The sequence below is a fragment of the Gracilinanus agilis genome, chromosome 2 (assembly GCF_016433145.1).
Source record: "Gracilinanus agilis isolate LMUSP501 chromosome 2, AgileGrace, whole genome shotgun sequence".
NCBI lineage: Eukaryota > Metazoa > Chordata > Mammalia > Didelphimorphia > Didelphidae > Gracilinanus > Gracilinanus agilis.
Genome location: NC_058131.1, coordinates 34,255,060 through 34,274,472, shown reverse-complemented (window position 1 = coordinate 34,274,472; position 19,413 = coordinate 34,255,060). Strand labels below are relative to the sequence as shown.

General features: G+C 40.6%; 1 protein-coding gene across 1 annotated transcript in view; it reads right to left on the bottom strand.

Moving 5' to 3' along the window:
* The window catches only part of KDM3A (lysine demethylase 3A), an 86,474-nt gene that overhangs the window by 1,730 nt on the left and 65,331 nt on the right, over positions 1-19,413 (bottom strand). The window contains exons 15-24 of the mRNA XM_044663070.1: positions 18,163-18,361; positions 16,625-16,797; positions 15,894-16,130; positions 14,070-14,241; positions 9,409-9,496; positions 7,636-7,766; positions 2,712-2,831; positions 2,476-2,615; positions 402-578; positions 186-320 (exon numbers count right to left, since the gene is read on the bottom strand). Of these exons, the coding sequence (XP_044519005.1) occupies positions 186-320; positions 402-578; positions 2,476-2,615; positions 2,712-2,831; positions 7,636-7,766; positions 9,409-9,496; positions 14,070-14,241; positions 15,894-16,130; positions 16,625-16,797; positions 18,163-18,361 (1,572 nt within the window). The remainder of the gene's footprint in view (positions 1-185; positions 321-401; positions 579-2,475; positions 2,616-2,711; positions 2,832-7,635; positions 7,767-9,408; positions 9,497-14,069; positions 14,242-15,893; positions 16,131-16,624; positions 16,798-18,162; positions 18,362-19,413) is intronic.

The following is a 19,413-nucleotide window of genomic DNA, read 5'->3' as shown; positions in this document are numbered from 1 at the left end:
TGCTCCCGGCATGGCAATCACTGTTGAGCACTGTCTGTGCTCAGGGACAGATTAGAGGGGTCTGTCTGTCTTTGAAACTTGTCTGGAACAGTTTTGCCTGGATTAAAGCCTGAGGGACAGTCTCAGAGCCCAGTGCCGTTTGGCAGCATCACTAATGTAACCCGTCCCTGGCCCCACACATTTACCTGTAGCTTATCTTCATGGTTAGTGTGTGTCTGAGACAAATAGCGAAATTCCTGAGTGAGCCAGAAGCAGTGTTTGACATGCTCTGGGGAAACAAAGTCTTCTGCCACTTTGATGCAGCTGTATAAGTTATGAACCTGAGGAACAAGAGGAGAAGTCAGCCACCAAGTCAGCAGTGGAGAAAGAAAGGACAGACACAAACACATGCTGGTTCTTGCCTGATGTGGGGCACCTGCTGGTATGAAGACAACGTCCCCAAGAAACTGTACGATGGCCCAACCCTGAACTCCATACTCTTGGTGAAGACGCTTTCGGAGTGGCCGGTCCAGATACCAGCTTTGGTCGTGAATAGGGTCATGATCAGCAGGGTTTTCTTGACCTTGTTCTTCTGAAACCTGGATCAAACAGGGAATACTTGACCATAAGCAAAATTCTGCAAAACCAAAGTCAAGGGAGCAGCTACACGGCTCGATGAGCCAGGTCTGGGGATGGGAGGTCCTTAGTGCTTCCTAGCTATGGGAATCTGGGCAAGTCATTTAAGCCCGTAAGTGTTCTACTGAAGAACTGATATTAGTATCAAATCTAAGACACAGAGTTTTTAGGGAGAAAAAACAAAAGCAAATTCAAACATCTTTTCCCATATTAATATTGCTATAAAAGGAATGAGTCCCACACTCTGATGAACAATAAGTCAAGCCCTCCTTGATTCTAGTTTCTTATTGGGCATTGTATGGAATATTACATGCTTAATTTTGTTCAGTGAATTAAAAGGAGATGGGACAGCTGGTTCATTTACTCTTGACAGCCTGAGCCCTGAATGATAATACCGAACTACTTGTGGCTGTACTCTTTGTGGAACATAATTTTAGGTTAAATTATCTTAACACAGGCTCAAGCTCCTTCCGGCCCAGTCTATCCAAACTTTCACATGGGACGACAAGACAAGCTCTACTAGAAAAGCAAACACGTTTCCGACTTCTCTCCCCGTGGTTTGTCCTACTTGTCCTTCAAGATGAGTATAGTTTAGTTTTGTTTTTCAAAACAATGATTTATTTCAAGATTCAGACAACACTGTGATGTGTTAAATACATGGTGGGAGGCTACAACTTGCACAGCCCAAAGATTCTCAACCAGATTGTTTCCATGAGGCCAGTGAGGTGAGAAAATGTAGTTTCTGGCAAATTCTCTCAGCCATGAAAATAAAGGTTCTAAGACCAACTTAGAAAGTATTTTTTTTAGACTTTTCACCATCAGAAAGGCATTGCCTGTACCCACTTTCTATTCTTATCCTCCTCCTTAAACTATTGGTCCAAAAGCACAGAAACCTCTCTTGGACTGCCTACTACACACAGGGATCTGTATTCGATCATTAGATCCAATGAAATGACCATTTGGAGTTCCTTTCCAACAGGCTTGATGGCTTTTACCAAAATTCCACACTAACATCAATTTCTTTTTTTTTTTCAAACATTTATTAATATTCATTTTTAACATGGTTACATGATTCATGCTCCTCCTTTCCCCTTCACCCCCCCACCCATGGCCGACGCACATTTCCACTAGTTTTGTCATGTGTCCTTGATCAAGACCAATTTCCAAATTGTTGGTAGTTGCATTGGTGTGGTAGTTTCGAGTCCACACCCCCAATCCTAACATCAATTTCTAATCAATCACACAGCAGTAGTAGAGATAATATGTATTGGTCTTCTATGGCACTTGTGCTCTCTCAGAATTCTGAGGACCTTCTACTCTGGGGTTTCTGAGGCAGTAAGACAACAGCCTTCTTGACTACAAGGGATGGGGACGGGGACTGGCCTAGCAATTTCAACAGGTCGAGGGTATTCCCCTCCCAGGGGGGAATATCTTGACCAATGCAGGTTGGGACCTTTCCTGCACCCTTAAAGAGACTAAGGGGTGTCTTAGGAACACGGAGCGGTAAAAGAATCTGCTGGGGTTCCCAGAGAGGCAGAGCCTGACCTCAGGATTCCTGGCTCTAAGGCCAGCTCTCTAGCCAATAAAATAGAACTTGGCCAATATTGATCAACATTACTAACCCTTATCCAAGCTGACGTTGATTGTGTTGATATCAGACCTTAAGAAACCCCATCAGCCAGTCTTTTCCACACTCCTTTTTCTTGTAGCATGTGAATGGGCTGGTTTCATCACATTCCTTTCTCCCCTACTTTCTTCCAAGACCCCCACTCTCATATCCCCAATTAGAAAGGCAGTACTACTGTCTAGAACCACTGTAAACCTGGCCTAATATCCCTGATCACCATAATCAAAGAGTACCTTCTTAAGGAACGATCGGATCTTCTCTGTATCTTTGGCAGCAAAAATGTGCCAAAGGGCCCCGGGTTTCTCTTTTCCTTCAATAAATCGCTTTATTGTTAGTTCATCACAGTCTCCATCTTGGATAGTTTTAAGGACTTCTGTTGGGGAGGAAACAGATGGAAAACATCTAAAAGCAACGTTCTTCATTTTCAGGACAAAAAGCTTGCACAAATGTTTGCATACTACCGTCTCACCATCTTCTTGGTCAAGTTGTCCCTTAGGGATGCCCACATAGACCATGACATTTGCTGCATCAGATATATCCAAGTGAAGGTTCGTTGTGCCGTACTTCCTGTCTTCTGGAGTGATCAGCCCTGTACAAGAGAAATAGTGTTTGAGAACAACAGTGGGAAGGGGCAGTGGGAGCGTAGCAACGATGCTTAATTACTCTCCCCATACCAGTAACATCAGATCAGCCAGAGAACCACAAGAGGATCTGAGAAAGCCTTACACAGCCAGCATCACTTCAGCTCTGCCTGGAGGGGAGGCCGTGCATTCCAGGAGCTCATCTCCTTATATACGGGGCTCCTGGGCTTGCACCCCGCTCCCTCCCAAGCCCCTTCTCTGGTCCTTCAAAGGAATCAAGGTCATTCCTTGCTCTATCAACAGTGCCATGTTCAGTTTCTCCCTTTCCCACCATCATGCATTAATTACGCCTCATTGGATGTACAAGCCATTCAGATTTACTATCCAAGCAGCTCTCTCTTAGCTACCATGAAATTGTTTTCCTACCTCTTCACCCCAACTCCTGTCAATAATAAAGGGATTCGGGGCAGCTAGGTGACTCAGTGAATAGATAGCAAGGCCTAGAAATGGCAGGTCCTAAGTTCAAATCTGGCCTCAGACACTTCCTAGCTGGGTGACCCTGGGTGAGTCACCCAACCCCACACTGCCCAGCCTTTTACTTCTTTTCTGCCTTAGAACCAATAGGCAATATTGATTCTAAGATGGAAGGTAAGGGTTTTTAAAATATAGACATAGATTTGGATTATAAAAAAGAGAAAGAGGGAGGTGGCAAAGGGCACAATTGAGAAGAGAATCATGGTGAGAAGTCACAAAGAAGCCACTCTGGGCAAATCAGGTTTTTGGAAGGGAACTACACTCATCACATCACTGCCCTGGGAGATTCCGAGGAGCAGCCTCAGTTGTGTCCCAGGGTATGCTGCCCAAAGGATGACATTCCTGCCTCTGCTCGATATCCTCTGTAGGAGTCTGGGCTGCAGAGGAGGGAAGGAAATCCTGGCTCCCTAGGCCTAGGCTCAGGCCTGTGCTTCTGAGCCCGCTGGTACCTGCACTTGTCCCGCAGCTCCGCACCAGCAGATGACAATCGCCGTCTGGTCTATATTTTACATGTGTTCCCCAAATTTGGCTTTTTAGATTCCTAGTAGATTCAAGCTTTAAAGGACTGGCCAATTGTTAGTCTAATAAGTGTCATCTGTAGCAATAAAAATATGGCAACTTATTATAGGAATTTAACATGAACAGAGCTTTTTATATGCCCCTGTTCTCAAAGATCTCCCATTCTAATGAGAAGAGACAACCCATAAAAGTTTGGTTATAGGATAAAGGCAAAGGCCCCAGAAGCCCTAAGGGTGCAGGGGAAGGTGGTAAGGGCAATGCCCCGGGGCACACAGAATACATCAAGGAGGCAGATGGTACAGGAGGGGAGGCCCTTAGGAGGCAAGGCAGGGCAGAAAACTCCCTCCAGTGGTACGCATGCCCCAACCTGTGCTTGGCCCTGGGTTAGCTAACATTCTCAATGACCTGCATAAAACATTAATGGCAAATTTGAAGAAGACATAGAGCTAAAAGGAATGGCTGAAGCAATAGGAGTCAGGATCCAAAAAAAGATCTTGACAGTCTAGACCAGTGATGGGCAAACTTTTTAAAGAGGGGCCAAAGGAAAGGAAATGCCCCTCTGTCAGTCTGTTTCTAAGGCAACTCTTTCAAAGTTTCATTGTATGTATCCTACTCATTGTATTCATCAGATTAAGAAGAAGGTCATGCAACTAAATAGAACATTTCAGGGGGCCACATCTGGCCTTCGGGCTATAGTATGCCCATCACTGGTCTAGAACACTGGGTCGGCAGCCTCTCAGGTACAAGAGGGTTTCAGCATTTCCTCTCTCAATCTCACAAGATTAAATGAGCTCAAAGCTGATCTATTAAATTGCCCTCAGGACCGATAAGAAAGAAAACTAGCCACATTCAGAGGAAGAACTGTGGGAGGAGAAACACAGAAGAAAAACAACTGCTTGAACACATGGGCTGATGGGGATATTATTGGGGATGAAGACACTAAACAATAACTCTAGTCCAACTATCAGTAATATGGAATTAGGTCTGGATCAATCATACATGTCAAACCCAGTGGAATTGTGCGTCGGCTAAGGGCAGTTAGGGGGTTTGCGGGAGAAGGAAAGAACATGAAACATGTTAACTATGGGAAAACATTCAAAATAAAAACAAAAACTTAAATAAATAAATGAGTGAATGAAAATTTTGCCCTCAGTATTGGTGTCCCCACAGCTTGGAACTGGTTGAGTTTCCATTGCAAAAACAACAACAGAGAAGGGGCCTGGGAGTTCATACCTTCTCTCAAATTAATTTCAAATATTTTGGCATATTTGATCCAAATTCACCCCAGATTCCAACCCATACATTCAAGTACCTGCTCTCTCTCTGGGGCAACGAGGCCCAAGGGTAGGCATATGTTCATGCCCTCCAGAAGCCCACTTACAATTCTCAGCTGTAAAGCACTTTACAGAATCCCCTCTTCCTCCAAGGAGCAAAACCCAGACTGAGGTTAAGAGGCCCAGTTCCTAGAGCCCTGAAATGGGATGTGAGCAGTGTGGGGGCTGGGGCAGGAAGAGCAGGGGGCTTCCCTCTGGGGGCTCGGATCCAAAGGGCTGCACTGCAGGCAGGGGCTCTTTCTCCTGGACAAAACACGCCAATGCCAAATCATGAACTCTCCTTGCCCTCCTTGTCTGAAAACTTTAGTAAATTTGTTAGGAAAGCTATTTTCATTAAAGGGAGCTGAGTAACAGTTTTCTGAAAACTCATTTTCTCTATTTTCAACACCCAGAATCCTTTGTTTATCAGTTTGAGAAGCAAGGGAAGTCCTTTTTACCAGGAGTAGCACAACTATTTGTGGATACATAACAAAAACTACCATTAAAACAATCCCTGACTCTTTGGAAGGAAGGAACAGGGAGCTTGGGTAATTTGCACAACAATTATCTTTATTCAGCATGGAACCAGCACTAGATGATTCAACATTCTAGGCTCCAAGATGCTTCCATTTAAATGGTTTCAATTTAAATAAAAAAAACAGAAACACTGGGAGGGAGGAGGAGGAGACCAAAGTTCAAACCCCAGCTCAGACTTTTTACAGGCAAGATGACCTTGGGCCATTCATTAAGGATAAAATTTAGTTTATTCCTCAGTAAAAGGAGGAATTTAGACTTGACAATTTCTGAAGTTCTTCCCAAGTCAATCCTAGCCCCACCACCTAACCTCACCCCAGCATCTAATAACGTTCTACAAGACTCTTGCCAGGGAAATGCTTCATACCCCGACTATACAGTCATGGCAACTTCGAATGGACCTGTGGGAGCCTAAGGAAAGTCAGCTTAATTCCACAATGCCACAGCTCAAAGCTGATGCCAAAAGCAGCAAAAAAATCATTATTCTTCTATTGCAGTTGTGGCCACTGGGAAGGGAAGGAACCCTTTCAGCAAAGTCCCTACCTCATGACCGGCTAGAATCAGAACCACAGACCATCTAGGGCGGTGATGGCAGACCTATGACACCATGTCAGCACTGACACGTGTAGCCATTTTGATGACACGCGGCCACAGATGAAACATTTGCTGCAGTGTAGTATAGACACTGTGCACTACAGATGACAATTCTACCTATATTAATTTACCCATTTTGGTTTGTTAAATAGTTATATATTACAAGAATACATTTTTGTTATTTAAACTATGCCTATCGGGAAATTGTCCCCCCCCCCCCCGAAGTGACACCACCCAAGTTATGCTCAGTTTTTGGGTGAATTTTGACATACCAAGCTAAAAAGGTTGCTCATCACTGATCTAAGGCCAACCTGGGTCGTTTCTGAACTCCCACTAGCATGCAAGAATAAAGATGTGGACCATTTCTTTAGGAATATTTAGAAGAAGGTGCAGTTAGGGCACTATGATAGATATTTATGGAGAATGGAAATAAGTTATAGAAAGTAAAAAACTTCAAATGAACAAAAATCATGGGGAAGGAAAATGTCAAAATAAAAGATATCGACAATCAATTATTTAAAAAATCAGTACAAAATACCATCTAAGCAAACATTTCAAAAGGTTGTACCTTTTAAAGAAATTCTGCTCAGGAATGAAAAACTTGAAAGGATACCTTTAGAGTTTTGTACCAAATCTATATTTCTTTCTTTTTTTTTTTTTTTAACCTTACTTTGTATTGGCTCTAAGGCAGAAGAGTGGTAAGGGCCAGGCAATGGGGGTCAAGTGACTTGCCCAGGATCACACAGCTGGGAAGTGTCTGAGGCCAGATTTGAACCTAGGAACTCCCATCTCTAGGCCTGGCTCTCAATCCACTGAGCTACTCAGCTGCCCCCCCAAATCTATATTTCTTAAAACTGATCAGTGTTATTATTTCATTAATGATCTGGTTCAGTAAAAATGGGAAAATGACCAGAAGAAACTGTATTATTATATAAAGACTAGATGAGTCATGAAAGCCTATCATGAGCAAGGCAATGAAAATGTAATTTAGAAGCAACTGTCCTTTTAAAATCATTTTTATTAATTTAGATTAAAAATGTAGAGGCAGCCAGGTGGCTCAGTAGATAGAACCAGGCTTAGAGATGGGAGGGTCTTGGGTTCAAATTTGACCCCAGACACTTCCTAGATATGTGGCTCTGGGCAAGTCACTTAACCCTTGCATAGCCCTTACAGCTCTGCTGCCTTGGAACCAATACCATCCATTCTAAGACAGACCACAGGGTAAAGGCTTAAAAAAAAAAAAGAAAAACAAAGTGTGCCCATTGCAACACATCACAACTTCCTAATGTGAAGGGGAAAGTAGCAGATCATTACTCACCATAAGCATTATACATCTTGGGTCCTAGATCTGGACGAACAAAATAATTTGGCAATCTGGAGGCCAAGTTCAGTTTGCCGTCTCTCCTGGTATATTCAGGCAATGGGATGTTTGTCATCAAATCTTCAAACCTAGTGATAGACAATGGTGAATTTCTGACTTGAGCCACTGATTTTCTTGTAAAACTAACAGTTATATTTGCTCTTTTTCCTATGAAAATTGAGTAACTTTGCCGTACATGTTTGAATCAATTGATTGTAAGGGAAAATGCAAGAAAGGGGACTGAGTAAGTTACATTTAATTCTGATTTACAGCATTTTCAGATAACCAGCATTGTAGATATCTTTCTTTCTCCCATTAGTTGTGAGGGGCTTTTTCCTTCTAAACTGCCCGGTCTCCCTCTCTCTTCCCCAATGCCATTGTTTCTACTATTCAAAGACACTTTTTCCAACTTATCCCTAACCTTCCAATTCCTCAGTTTCCTTACATGCCATGACCAACCATTCCTCTACTCTATACCAGTCAGTCACAGGCTGCATCTATTATCTCGATATGTTCCCCAAATTAAAAACCCTGATCTCCAGCATATTTTCTCACTTCTCCTCCCCCAGAAAGACCTTCAATCCCCACCCGCAATCACACTTCTTTCTCTCTGCCCCTGATGCTATGGTTAGTCATACTATCATTAACACTACACTGTTCTCTACTCCTTTGCACAGTGTCCCATCACTGTTCATCTCCTGCCAAACCTCGGCCCCACATGCCTCATGTACTCCAAAAACAACCAGAGCTTTGAGAAGTCACACAATCATGCTACTTTACAAATGCATATTATCTATCTTCCCTTGGACTTGTTCATTGATTCCCTAGCTCACTCTCCAATGGGTTTTTCTAAATGTTTCTTCTCTTCTAAAGCTGCCCACATCTCAACTCCTCTGTCTTCTCATTTTTCCTTTGCTGAGAAAACTAAGGCCATTTCATGGGACCTTCCAGCTTCTCCATCTTAAACCCCATGGACTTGAACCAGCACTCTCTCCCCCAGTTGCTGACAAGCTGGGGCCCTCATTGCTTGCCCAACACAAAGCCTGGCCACAGTACTCTTAATTCTCATCCCTCCTTTCTTGTTTTCTCCAACAGAAACACCAGTCAACCTGTCCCTCTCTAATTTACAGGATCTCTCTCCTATCTGCTAGTTCCTCCTCGTTCCCTCCAGAGATGACCAAGTCTCCCCATCCTTAAAAACAAAGAACCCCTCACTAAACTCTACCATGTCTCCTCAAGCTATCTTTCTAATCTTCTTAAACCTTATTCCTCTCAACAATCTAGTGATCCTGGTTTCTCCTTCATCCCACTCTGCATTTTCACAGGCTGTCCGTCCTCCTGTTCCCTGTCCTTCCTCCCTCCACATGCCTCCTCACCTCTACCTTCTGGCTCTCCCTCAAGCCTCAGTTAAAATCCCATCATTGCAAGAAGCCTTTCCTGTCTCCCTTATTGCTAGGGCCTTCCCTAGGAGATGATTATCACTTTATCTAGTATATTATCTATCATCTGCATGCTTTTTCCTCCATTAGACTGCCAGTTCCTTGAGGGAAGGAACACTTTCGAGTAAACCCTGGCACACAGAAGGCATGTATAATGCTTGCTGTGTTGACTCATTATACTTTCTTGGCAAAGATATAAGGGAAAATGCCCCCCTGCCTTTGCTCCAATGCATTTTTTAGATATCCTAAATATGCTGACTAAACTGTTTGGGGTTGGCATCCATGGTCATACCGAGAAGGCATCATATCTCTGAAATCTTCTCCTGGAGGCCAGTCCTTCAGTTTTAGTACCATTGGTTCATCATCATTTTTCAGGCGACCTTAAAGGAAAGAAATGAAATGTTCTGCTGCTGTTGCCACATTCTTTAACCTTCCAAAAATCTCAAATTGGTCATTTCATTAACACTGAGCTTAAGACTCACAATTTCCCCTTCTGACTACCAAAAGCTCCAAGGAACATATTTTTATAGAGTTTACTCTGCCAACCTTCCCTCTAACACTTTAATCTTAAAATGCAAAATTCTAGAGATGGCAAGGGATGACCTCTTAACAAACCATAGATGTTTTATGTTCAGTTTTCTAGACAAAACGAGGTGTTTTCATGTTTTATATTTCACTGTTCTACTTTTAGCAATGAAAAAATTATAGTCTAACAGGTTCTCCTACTCAGATCCCATCCGCCCTTTATTCTGATGGTCCTTGAAGACAAGCCCCACTTGGTACTATGGAATCATCCAGACATCACACTGACATACAAGAGTGAAACAATTCTTCATTGTCTAATGAAACAGGCCAGTGAGTAGTTGGTCACCTGAGATTAGCACAAGTAGGTCCCCTGCTTTGCTAAGGTATGCCAGAAGGACTAGCACCCCTCAGGCCACTAACATGGATTCTTTTTTAGCCCTAATTAATACAAATAAGATGTTGCCAAACAGAGTAAAGTCTACATCACTTTTATAAACCAGAGGGTTCTTTATTTAGCCTTAAGCTATGTTCTAACTAGATTTTCAGCTTCAAACACTTGTTTCAAGGAACTATTATCATACTGCATATTTGCCTGTGGAAAATGAATTCTTTATCCATTTATATTTTTCCAGTAGCTTCAGCTTTAAAATGAGAATTGCTTTATAGATTGGTCAAATGATCCTTAATAAACAAGTCTTTCACTTTCTTCTTTTTTTTTTTAAACTCTTAACTTCTGTGTATTGGCTCCAAGGCAGAAGAGTGGTAAGGGTGGGCAATGGGGGTCAAGTGACTTGCCCAGGGTCACACAGCTGGGAAGTGTCTGAGGCCTCATTTGAACCTAGGACCTCCATCTCTAGGCCTGACTCTCAATCCACTGAACTACCCAGCTGCCCCTTTCACTTCCTTCTATCTCACTTGCAAGATAGATATTTTTTAAACTGAGAAACATCAACATTGTTTCAGCACAGTGCCTGGCACACAGAAGGCATTTATTTAATAAATGTTTCTGATTCATTGACATAAATATTCCCAGTTCTATTTTTGTCATAAATGAGGTCACTTTATTTTCCTGGATCAGAGTATGAATCATCCCTCTTTGGCACAAGATATTCCAATCAGTAGGCATTTGTAATCTGCTTACTATGTGCCAGGCACACACATATACACAAGGGATATAAGGAAAAATAAACGAAAACATTGTCTGTCCTCAGAGAACTTACATTCTGCTGTTGTTTCCTACAAAAACAGTAGTACACTATGCTTTGACCATATTATCAATTTTATATAGAATCTTTCTCACAATAGTTTTATTTTTTTTTTAAACTCTGGCTCCCTATCCATGGGGGGCCATCTAGCTATCCCCTAATCAGTTATTTTTTAAATGGCTTGTTTTAATAACTTGAAAAAACTGAATGCTGCCTACTAAATTCTTACTCTAAGTCTCTGACTTAAAAGCCTGATCTGTGTTTGTAACTGAGTGAGATACTCTTTCTCAGCCAGTGCTTTGAGAACTGTTTCACCTTGGTATCAATTAAATGCTACCAGGGCAGAATCTAATACAATTCTCCCAAAGGACATCATTATTCTTATTTTTAAAAATTCATCAACTCTATTGAATCCTCCCCTCTATTTGGCACTGCCATTATCAGCTTTGCAAAGTGTTTATTCTTCCCCTGACAATAGCTTTAACAACATATTTTATACATGTAATCAATCAAGGGCCCCCAACTTCATCCACTTGCAATACAAAACAGACATCTCTCAGCTGTTTAACTGAATGAAAAAGTCACCAGGAATCCAGAGGATGGTCTTTCCACTGTACTGTCTGCAAGATGACCTATTTAAATCTGCTCTGCATGATTTTCATCTGATACACGACATCATTGCAGCCTTATCAAGCCTGTATCAACTTTTCACTAACTGAATATAACCTTTAACTCATAGCTATTCCGTGAGCAGCATTTTTATAGCAATCAAGCCAGTCAGTTTTGAAAAGAGCTTGGTTTTACTTATGTAGATATCCATCACAAAAGGACATTCTTTCACTTCAGAGAAAATTACCTTTAACCATTCTCATTAGTTACAGTTCTTTTCTGAGATTCTCAAGCTTCTCCTGGAAAGAACTTTTTAATATCAAAGTTTGTTTGATTAATATCAATGATCAAGTGTTAGTTTTGCACAAAATGCGTGAGAGTTTCTGAAGAATTGGTGTTGATGAGCCCTGCCTCTGGGCTGTTCCTTTGGCAAGATCCGCAAGAAACATAATGACAAGAGTCTGTCTATATGTTTTACTGGCATGGTAATATAAGAAGCAAGTAAAGAATGTCTATAGCACGGTGGTGGTGATGCCAGGGAGAGAAGTGATGCAATGGTCAAAATGGCTGGATATGTTTGATAAAACCCCTAAATAAAATCTATCTACTTTTCTTTTTTAAAATAACATTCTACCAAAATTCTCTCACTATCTTCCTTCCCTCTTCCAAGAAAACCATTCCATATAACAATAACATTTTAAAGAAGAGAAAAAGGAAAAAACAGCAAAATTAATCAATGTTGGGGGAAAAATTCATTGAAAATATGTGAAATGTGCTTTATCTATGGATCTCCCATCCCTGCAAATGGGTGGGAATGTCAGTGTATTCCTACCTACCAGACTATGACATTGGGGGAGGATAGGGGAAAGCACACATCATTAACCTCAATTCTTTAGAGACATGTGTTTCCTGACTCCAGACCAACCCTAGGACACTGATATTAAAAAGTAAACCTGTTCTTTCCAGGAGGAAAGCTTGGGGACACAAAAAGTTTTACCAAAAGCAGCACTTTTTTTCATGTTTGATTCTGGGCTGAACTCACTGTCAAATGGACAAATTTACTTGCTCCACTCACCACTGTTGGGTCTGTATCCCGAAGAGATCAAAGAAAAGGACAAAAGACCCACGTGTTCCAAAATATTTCTAGCAGTTCTCCTTGTGGTGGCAAAGAACTGGAAATTGAGGGGACACCCATCAACTGGGGAATGGCTAAACAAGTTGTGACCTATGGTTGTGATGGAATTCTACTGCACCATAAGAAATGATAAATGAGCAAGTTAATTTTTTTTAAACCATGGAAAGATCTACATGAAATTATGAAGAGCAAAATTAAATCAAAAGGATTACATATAGCTACAGAATGTTTGAAAAATAATTTACGAATGTCCTCTGTCAGAGCTAAAGAACTGATAAACAGAAACACAAAAGACAGTTAAATATGTATCCTTTTCCCATTTTTTGGTCTCCTCTATTTCAAGAAGGGATATACTTGGGGACTTTAATGTAATCAACAAATAAATGAATTATTAAATTAAAAAGAAAAACCTCTTAATCTTTAATTAATCCTTAATATCCTAATCTTAAAATAATCCTTAATCCTTAAAACTTAAATCCTCTTTAAACCAACAAATAAATTCTTTATGCAGCATATAATCTGGCCGACTAACATTCTTCATCCACTTGGTTTTTACTACATGGATGCTTAAGATAGTACTTTAAGAACAATAAGGGAAGCTTATAATTTGGAAAACAAAAAGCCACCTAAAAGATGCTCACATGAATGTAAAAATTACACACTACTCCTTTTGAGATATAACAGAGAGAACTTGACAGCCTTTGGTCATGAATACCAAGTAAAGCATACAGCAGAGAAACAAAGGCTTATCAAAATGCTCCTTGCTATGGGACTGGTTGTCCATCTCAAAATGCAAGATGAGGGGGGGATTCCTAGAAGTAAAGTCTAGCTGGCCTCCACATTCACATGCAGGTGAAGGACAATGATCTAAAGGACTTCAGTTCAGGGCCTCTTAAACTATCTGACAAAACTACAAAGAAGATAAAGAATGAACAGAAGTGAGGGTCCTTTACCAAGAACTGAGGATTTGCTCCATAAACTTTAATAAGTGGCATTAGTGGGCTTTTCAACAGACGAAAAAAGGAGGTTCTTATAAAAGAAAAAATGTGTTGAGGCTCTCATCTGAATTTGGTTTTCTATAACTATTATGGTACAGCTGGCTGAAGCAGTAGATAGATCACCGGGTCTCAAGTCAGATCCCAAGATCAAATCCAGCCTCAGACACTTATAAATGGGTGATCCTGGACAAGTCACTTCAACCTGCTTACGTCAGTTTCTACATCTATAAAATGAGCTGCAGAAGGAAATGGCAAACCACTATGCTGTCTCTGCCAAAAACAAAACAAAACACCCAAATGGTGTCATGAAGAGTTGGATAGGCCTGAAATGACTGAACATTAATACACCATTATAAGACCCCAACAGAGACTGTCTTTGTATAACTCTAAGCTCCCTGCATGTCAAGAGAAGCCTTGTTGGTACCCATTCATCACCCAGCACATCAACATCTTCCTTCATTGTGAGCCCTGTAGTACCTACTTGGGATATCTTCAAATCCATCCCAGAAATCTCCCACTGTGGCTCCTGTAATGATCTCATTGGTTCTACAATTGACTAGATCGACTTCCTGCTCTCCAAACTCCTTCCTGAAGGAGTCGGGCTTCCACAGCTCTGCATTCAGTCTGTGATGTACCCCAGACACCATCACGGGCTATAAGAGGAAAAGAAAGAAAGGGTTCAATTATCTTAAATTCAAAACAATTTTCCTATCTCAATGGGACCAGTATTCTCTTTCCTTGGAATTCCTGTCATCCAAAGATTCGCACTACTAACCTGGCATTTACGTGACTGGCTTGATACCATCTCTTTATGTTCAGTGTCTCCCAAAGTCCCTCCCCAAAGCATCTTGTATCCTATTCATTATATCTGTTTACTAACAGAATTCTAAATTTTAGTGTCTTCATCCTAAAGAGATTCTCTAACATGAAAAGCCTTAACTTCCCACTCAAGAATGAAAAGCTTCCTTTGCATTAGACATACACCTGCATCTTCTCAGGAATGTCAGTCTTAAAAGGAAGAGAATTTGAAACTTTTTAAAATGAATGTTAGAAAAATTGTTTTTACATGCAAAAGGGGAAAAGATTTAAAAAAAAAAAAAAAAAAAAAAAAAGAAGTACCAGTCATGAGGAAAGGAAATGGTTGTGATCAGTGCAATTTGCTTCCAATTGTGAGAAAGCTACTCTGGAGGCAACCTGATGTCCAACCCTATTCAAACAAAAACTAGACCAAAACTTTAATCAGGGCAAGAAAAGAAATGCTGCTATTAAGAAAAGTTTTATGAATCATGTAACCATGGAAAATATTTCTAAAAAAATAAAATTAAAAAAAAAGTTTTGAAATCCAATCATACAGTTAAAATAGTATTTACAACTCTGACTACAAATGGTAAAAGGCAAGTTACAACAAAACAAGCTGAGTGTCTTTCTTTTTCTATAAATCAACAAGAAGCTTCAAGAAGTTCCATTTCAAAGAAAAAACGTTTCCCATTTATTTCAACAAAAGTTTAATGGGAGCCTATTTTTTTAAAAAGCATCCTAATAGGGAGAGTGAAGATGACATCGAGAGGAATATACACAAGCTCCTTTAATGAGGCTATCATCATTACAGCCCTAAGATGGAGATGGAACTAAGACAAAAACTACTGTGTAATCACTTGTAAGTAAAAGAAGTTTTTGCCTTCAAATTTACCTTTAAGCTTCACAAAATTTGTATACAAGCGGTGCTTTGTTGTCTTTCCATGTGACCATTTGAATGGTGACATAATTCTGCCTTTGCACAAATCTGCATTAAGAGCCAACTAATGAAGCATGAGATAAAAAGGCAAATTGTATTAATTCTATTAAGTTCCTCTTCATTTATGACACTTCAAAAATGATGCTGCGGAGTTGATCAATCAACTACCTAGATCCTATCCTGGTAAGACTTTTGGCTGTTGAATACATTTACCCTTTAGGAGACAAAGATTTGCCATCACTAATGAAATCCTAAATAAAATGCCAACAAAAGGCTTTCAAGAAAAGTAAATTCTTAAAAGGAATTCCAGGGCTGATCTATACACTGCAAAATGATCTTGTTAGATTAAGTATAAAGCCATCCCAAAGTTACTAGTCTAAAAGGAAGTATTCATTTGAAGATCTAAATCCCAGCAAGAAAGAAAAGCAAATCAGTGTTGCTAGAATAAAACTCAATAATCATGCTCCATATAAGAAAGTGCAAAAATCAATGGTACAGAAGATCTCCTTGGAAGGCTATAAGAGAGTTCAGCAGAAGCAAGGGACAAAGGACCGGCAAAGGCCAACCTACCTGTCCCTGCTTCCAGCACTCCCTGAAGACATTCCAGTTACTCTTATGGTTAGGGTCCTGTAGACACAGCAGGCGGTTATCACACAGCCAGTAGTGAGGAGTGTCAAACCCCAGAATACTGGGCTTTATAACCAATCCCTGAGGCTTCTTCGGGGTGTCACAGGAAGTCTTATTTTGAACCAATGAAGCAAAGATGTCATCCAAGATTTTTGGTGTGTTCTTGAGGCCATTTTCAGTCTAAACTTACAGAAAGAAATAAGAAGTTATAAAATGCGTGGCTCTATGCCTCCAAAAGGGCCTGGTGGATTCTAAGCCAAGCGAAATATCCAGCATGCATACAACAAAGACTAATACCTGGAGGCAGAGGTGAGGAAAGGGCGGTAGAAGGCACTCCAGGGAAGGAAAGCTGTCACAGGAGACTTGGCCCTCCTGATGCCATAACTGCACCAGTCTGAAAAGCCCAAACTATCACCAGGTGCACCCACTAAAGGTATATAGCTAGTGTGAACAACAAAGCCCCTCAAGGAGCTGCAGGAATTAAAATCTGCACTATCAAAGGTATCATGCAAAATATTCCAATTAATTCTAGCCCAATGGAGACATGTAACACACACACAAAAAAGGATGACCTCTCTTCTGTACTATCAGAACCCAGCTGGGGGGTCTCTGAGAAGCAGCCAGTGTGTACTGCTGCATACTCTGCTCCCAATATGACTAAAACTTCAGCATACCTTCCCTCCAGAAGAGTTTAGAAGATTCCGAAGAAAACCGGAGCTGTTGTTGCTTACAGGTGTTAATATTGTGCTGTTAAAGGTGTGCAGAACAGTAGGAGGCTTAGTCAAGGGGGGAAGAGACTGGAGAGATTTGTTTTCATTCTTTAAAGTTGGCATTGTGAGTGGTTTCTCTAAAAATGGAGAAAATACTAAATTAGAGAATAAACTATAAAAAACATTTCGTATCAATCTTCCAAAAACAGAATTAGTAATGTAAAACTTTAGGAAACTAAAATAAAAAGTGTAAAATTTATACTCAAAATAAAAAATTTGCCCAAAACAATTAAACTTTAAAAACCAAAACCAAAAATCCTCTAACATATTTCTATATTTCAAAAGCAGAGGAAAACTCCAAATGGCAGAATTAAAGTTCTGATTCTCTGAACTGACAATTAATACTCCACACCAAAGTACATATTAGTATTTTTTCCCTCTTCAGAAGATCATTGGGTGGGCAATATGCATTCATCCACCAACAACTCAGATACCTTTCTACAAGACTCTTACTCTTACAAAAACATGTTTGGGAGATCGAGGAAGAAAAGGGAAGAGATAAAGAGGAGAAACAGGTTCTGCCTCCAAACACAATTTTCACTCACATTACTGTTAGTACTTCAACATCTACTTTCTACAGTGAACTAAAACCTGTATAGAAGTCCAACCGCTGTTATTTAGCCACTGAGTTCCCAAGGTAGAATTGGACCATTAAAAAAACAAAATAAAAAACATTTATTGAGCACCTATTATATGCCAGGCACTGTACTGAGGCAACAGACCCTGCCCTCAAGATGCAATCTGCATCCTGAGTCTGTCCCTCTACATCAGGAAGTAGGTCAAATATCTCATCATGAGTTCTCTGGAATCAATGTTAGCCACAACGCTGACCAAAAGACTTTAGAGCCCCTCAGAGAATCTCTTCCGTGGCTGAAAAGCTGGGATTATAAAACAAAGGAAGACAGTGTGCGTGAAGTAAGTTAACTGAAACATTTTAAATTGGGAGGGAGAAAGAGATGGGAGTAAAGTAAAATAACTTCAACTACAGTTAGTGACATAAAGGTTCAAATATTTAAGCCAAATTAAAAAAAAAATCACACAAGATCATTCTACAGCTTGGGGAACGAACAAGGGAGACTAACATAATCCTAATTAATTCAAGGAGATTTACTTGAGGAAAGGTGGAAGAAGGAGAAAAAAAATGTGTCCTGCCTAGAGCCAACTGAACAGCAATAGGAATTTCCTCCCTGGCCCTCCAAATGAAAAACGATTAGGTTGGGCTGTGTTCCTGGATGGCTGCAGGAAACAACCATTTCCCTTTCTCTAGTCAGCCAGGGATTTTCAGATTTGTGGCAGAACAGCCTAAACTGTCCATATACCCATTTAAAAGTATGAAACCCTAGGCACAAAACCCTTTAAAGTTCCTCTGCAAAAATCAAGATGCTGAAGCTCAGTCACCTGCCAGGTCCTTTCTGGGCCTTAGATTACAGGATTCTACTCACCTTTATTTTCCTTGTTCACATTTCCACTGGTTAAGTCAGCTAGCCAGTTTAAAGGTGAAGAACTGACTGAACACACAGGCTTGGTGCCACAGCTTGGCTTGGTAGCAGGATCACAGCTTCCATTTGCTGAGTCTAACACACAGCTATTTCGCTGGAGTGCTGCTCCTAGACTACTAAGCTTTTCTCCAGCTAAAGTATTCTGTTAAGAAAAAATATAAAAAGCAATGAAAAATCAATTTAAAAACAAGGTTCTGTGAGGCAGTGAGGTAGCTCAGTGGATTGAGGTAGGCCTAGAGATAAGAGGTCCTGGGTTGAAATCTGGCCTCAGACACATCCTAGTTGTGGGACCCTGAGTAAATCACACACACACATCCCACTGCCTACCCTTCCTGCTCTTTCTGGTTTAGAACCAATACAGTATATTAAGTAAGTAAGGGTTTGGTTTTCTTAAATAAGAATTTTCTTCTCCCTCCCTCCTTGTACTAACCCAACAAGTGATCTAAATGCAAAACTATATACTATTGACATTATAAGCAAAAGGCAGAGATGAATTCATTCCAGCCTCCAAGAAAAAAAATCAAAACGGGGAAATAACCAGAACTTCAAATAAAATATTCAACTTAACCAACTCTATGCAAATATTGCTATAAATTACACTCCCTTTAAAAAATGCTGCTCCACACACACACTATTTACATTTTAAAGCACCATTTCTATAGGAAACACCTGACATACAAACAAATGTTTGGCTCAGTCTGTGAAACTGGAAATTGCCTATAGTATAGCAATTTAGAGACGAAATGAAGTCAGATGGGTAAAGATCAAAGAAAGAGGAGAGAGAGAGTAAACTGAAGAATCAGAATGATCTATCTAGAAGGGGCCTCAGGATCTCAGCCCCATAAAATGGTCCACTAGTCTTTGTTTAAGGGTTCCAGGGAGAAGAAATACCTCATCGCCTGTTCAGACAGTCCACTGCCTTCTGGCACAGTAGTGCTGCTGTCAATCCTTTCTTCACACCAAACCTAAATCTATCCTAGCACTTTCCACCCATCCCTTCTAACTCTGCATGATGGAGGCAGACAAGGACAAGTCTAAAGGGTGACCTGATAGGAATGAACAAGGGGAGAACACCAGCCTTGGGTTGGGTTCCTACCTTATCTGTGACACTGACCACAGCTGGGAGACTATATAAACAAGTGGCAACCTCTCTGGGCTGTGACACCTGCCTTGAAGGTATTCTGAAACTCACAT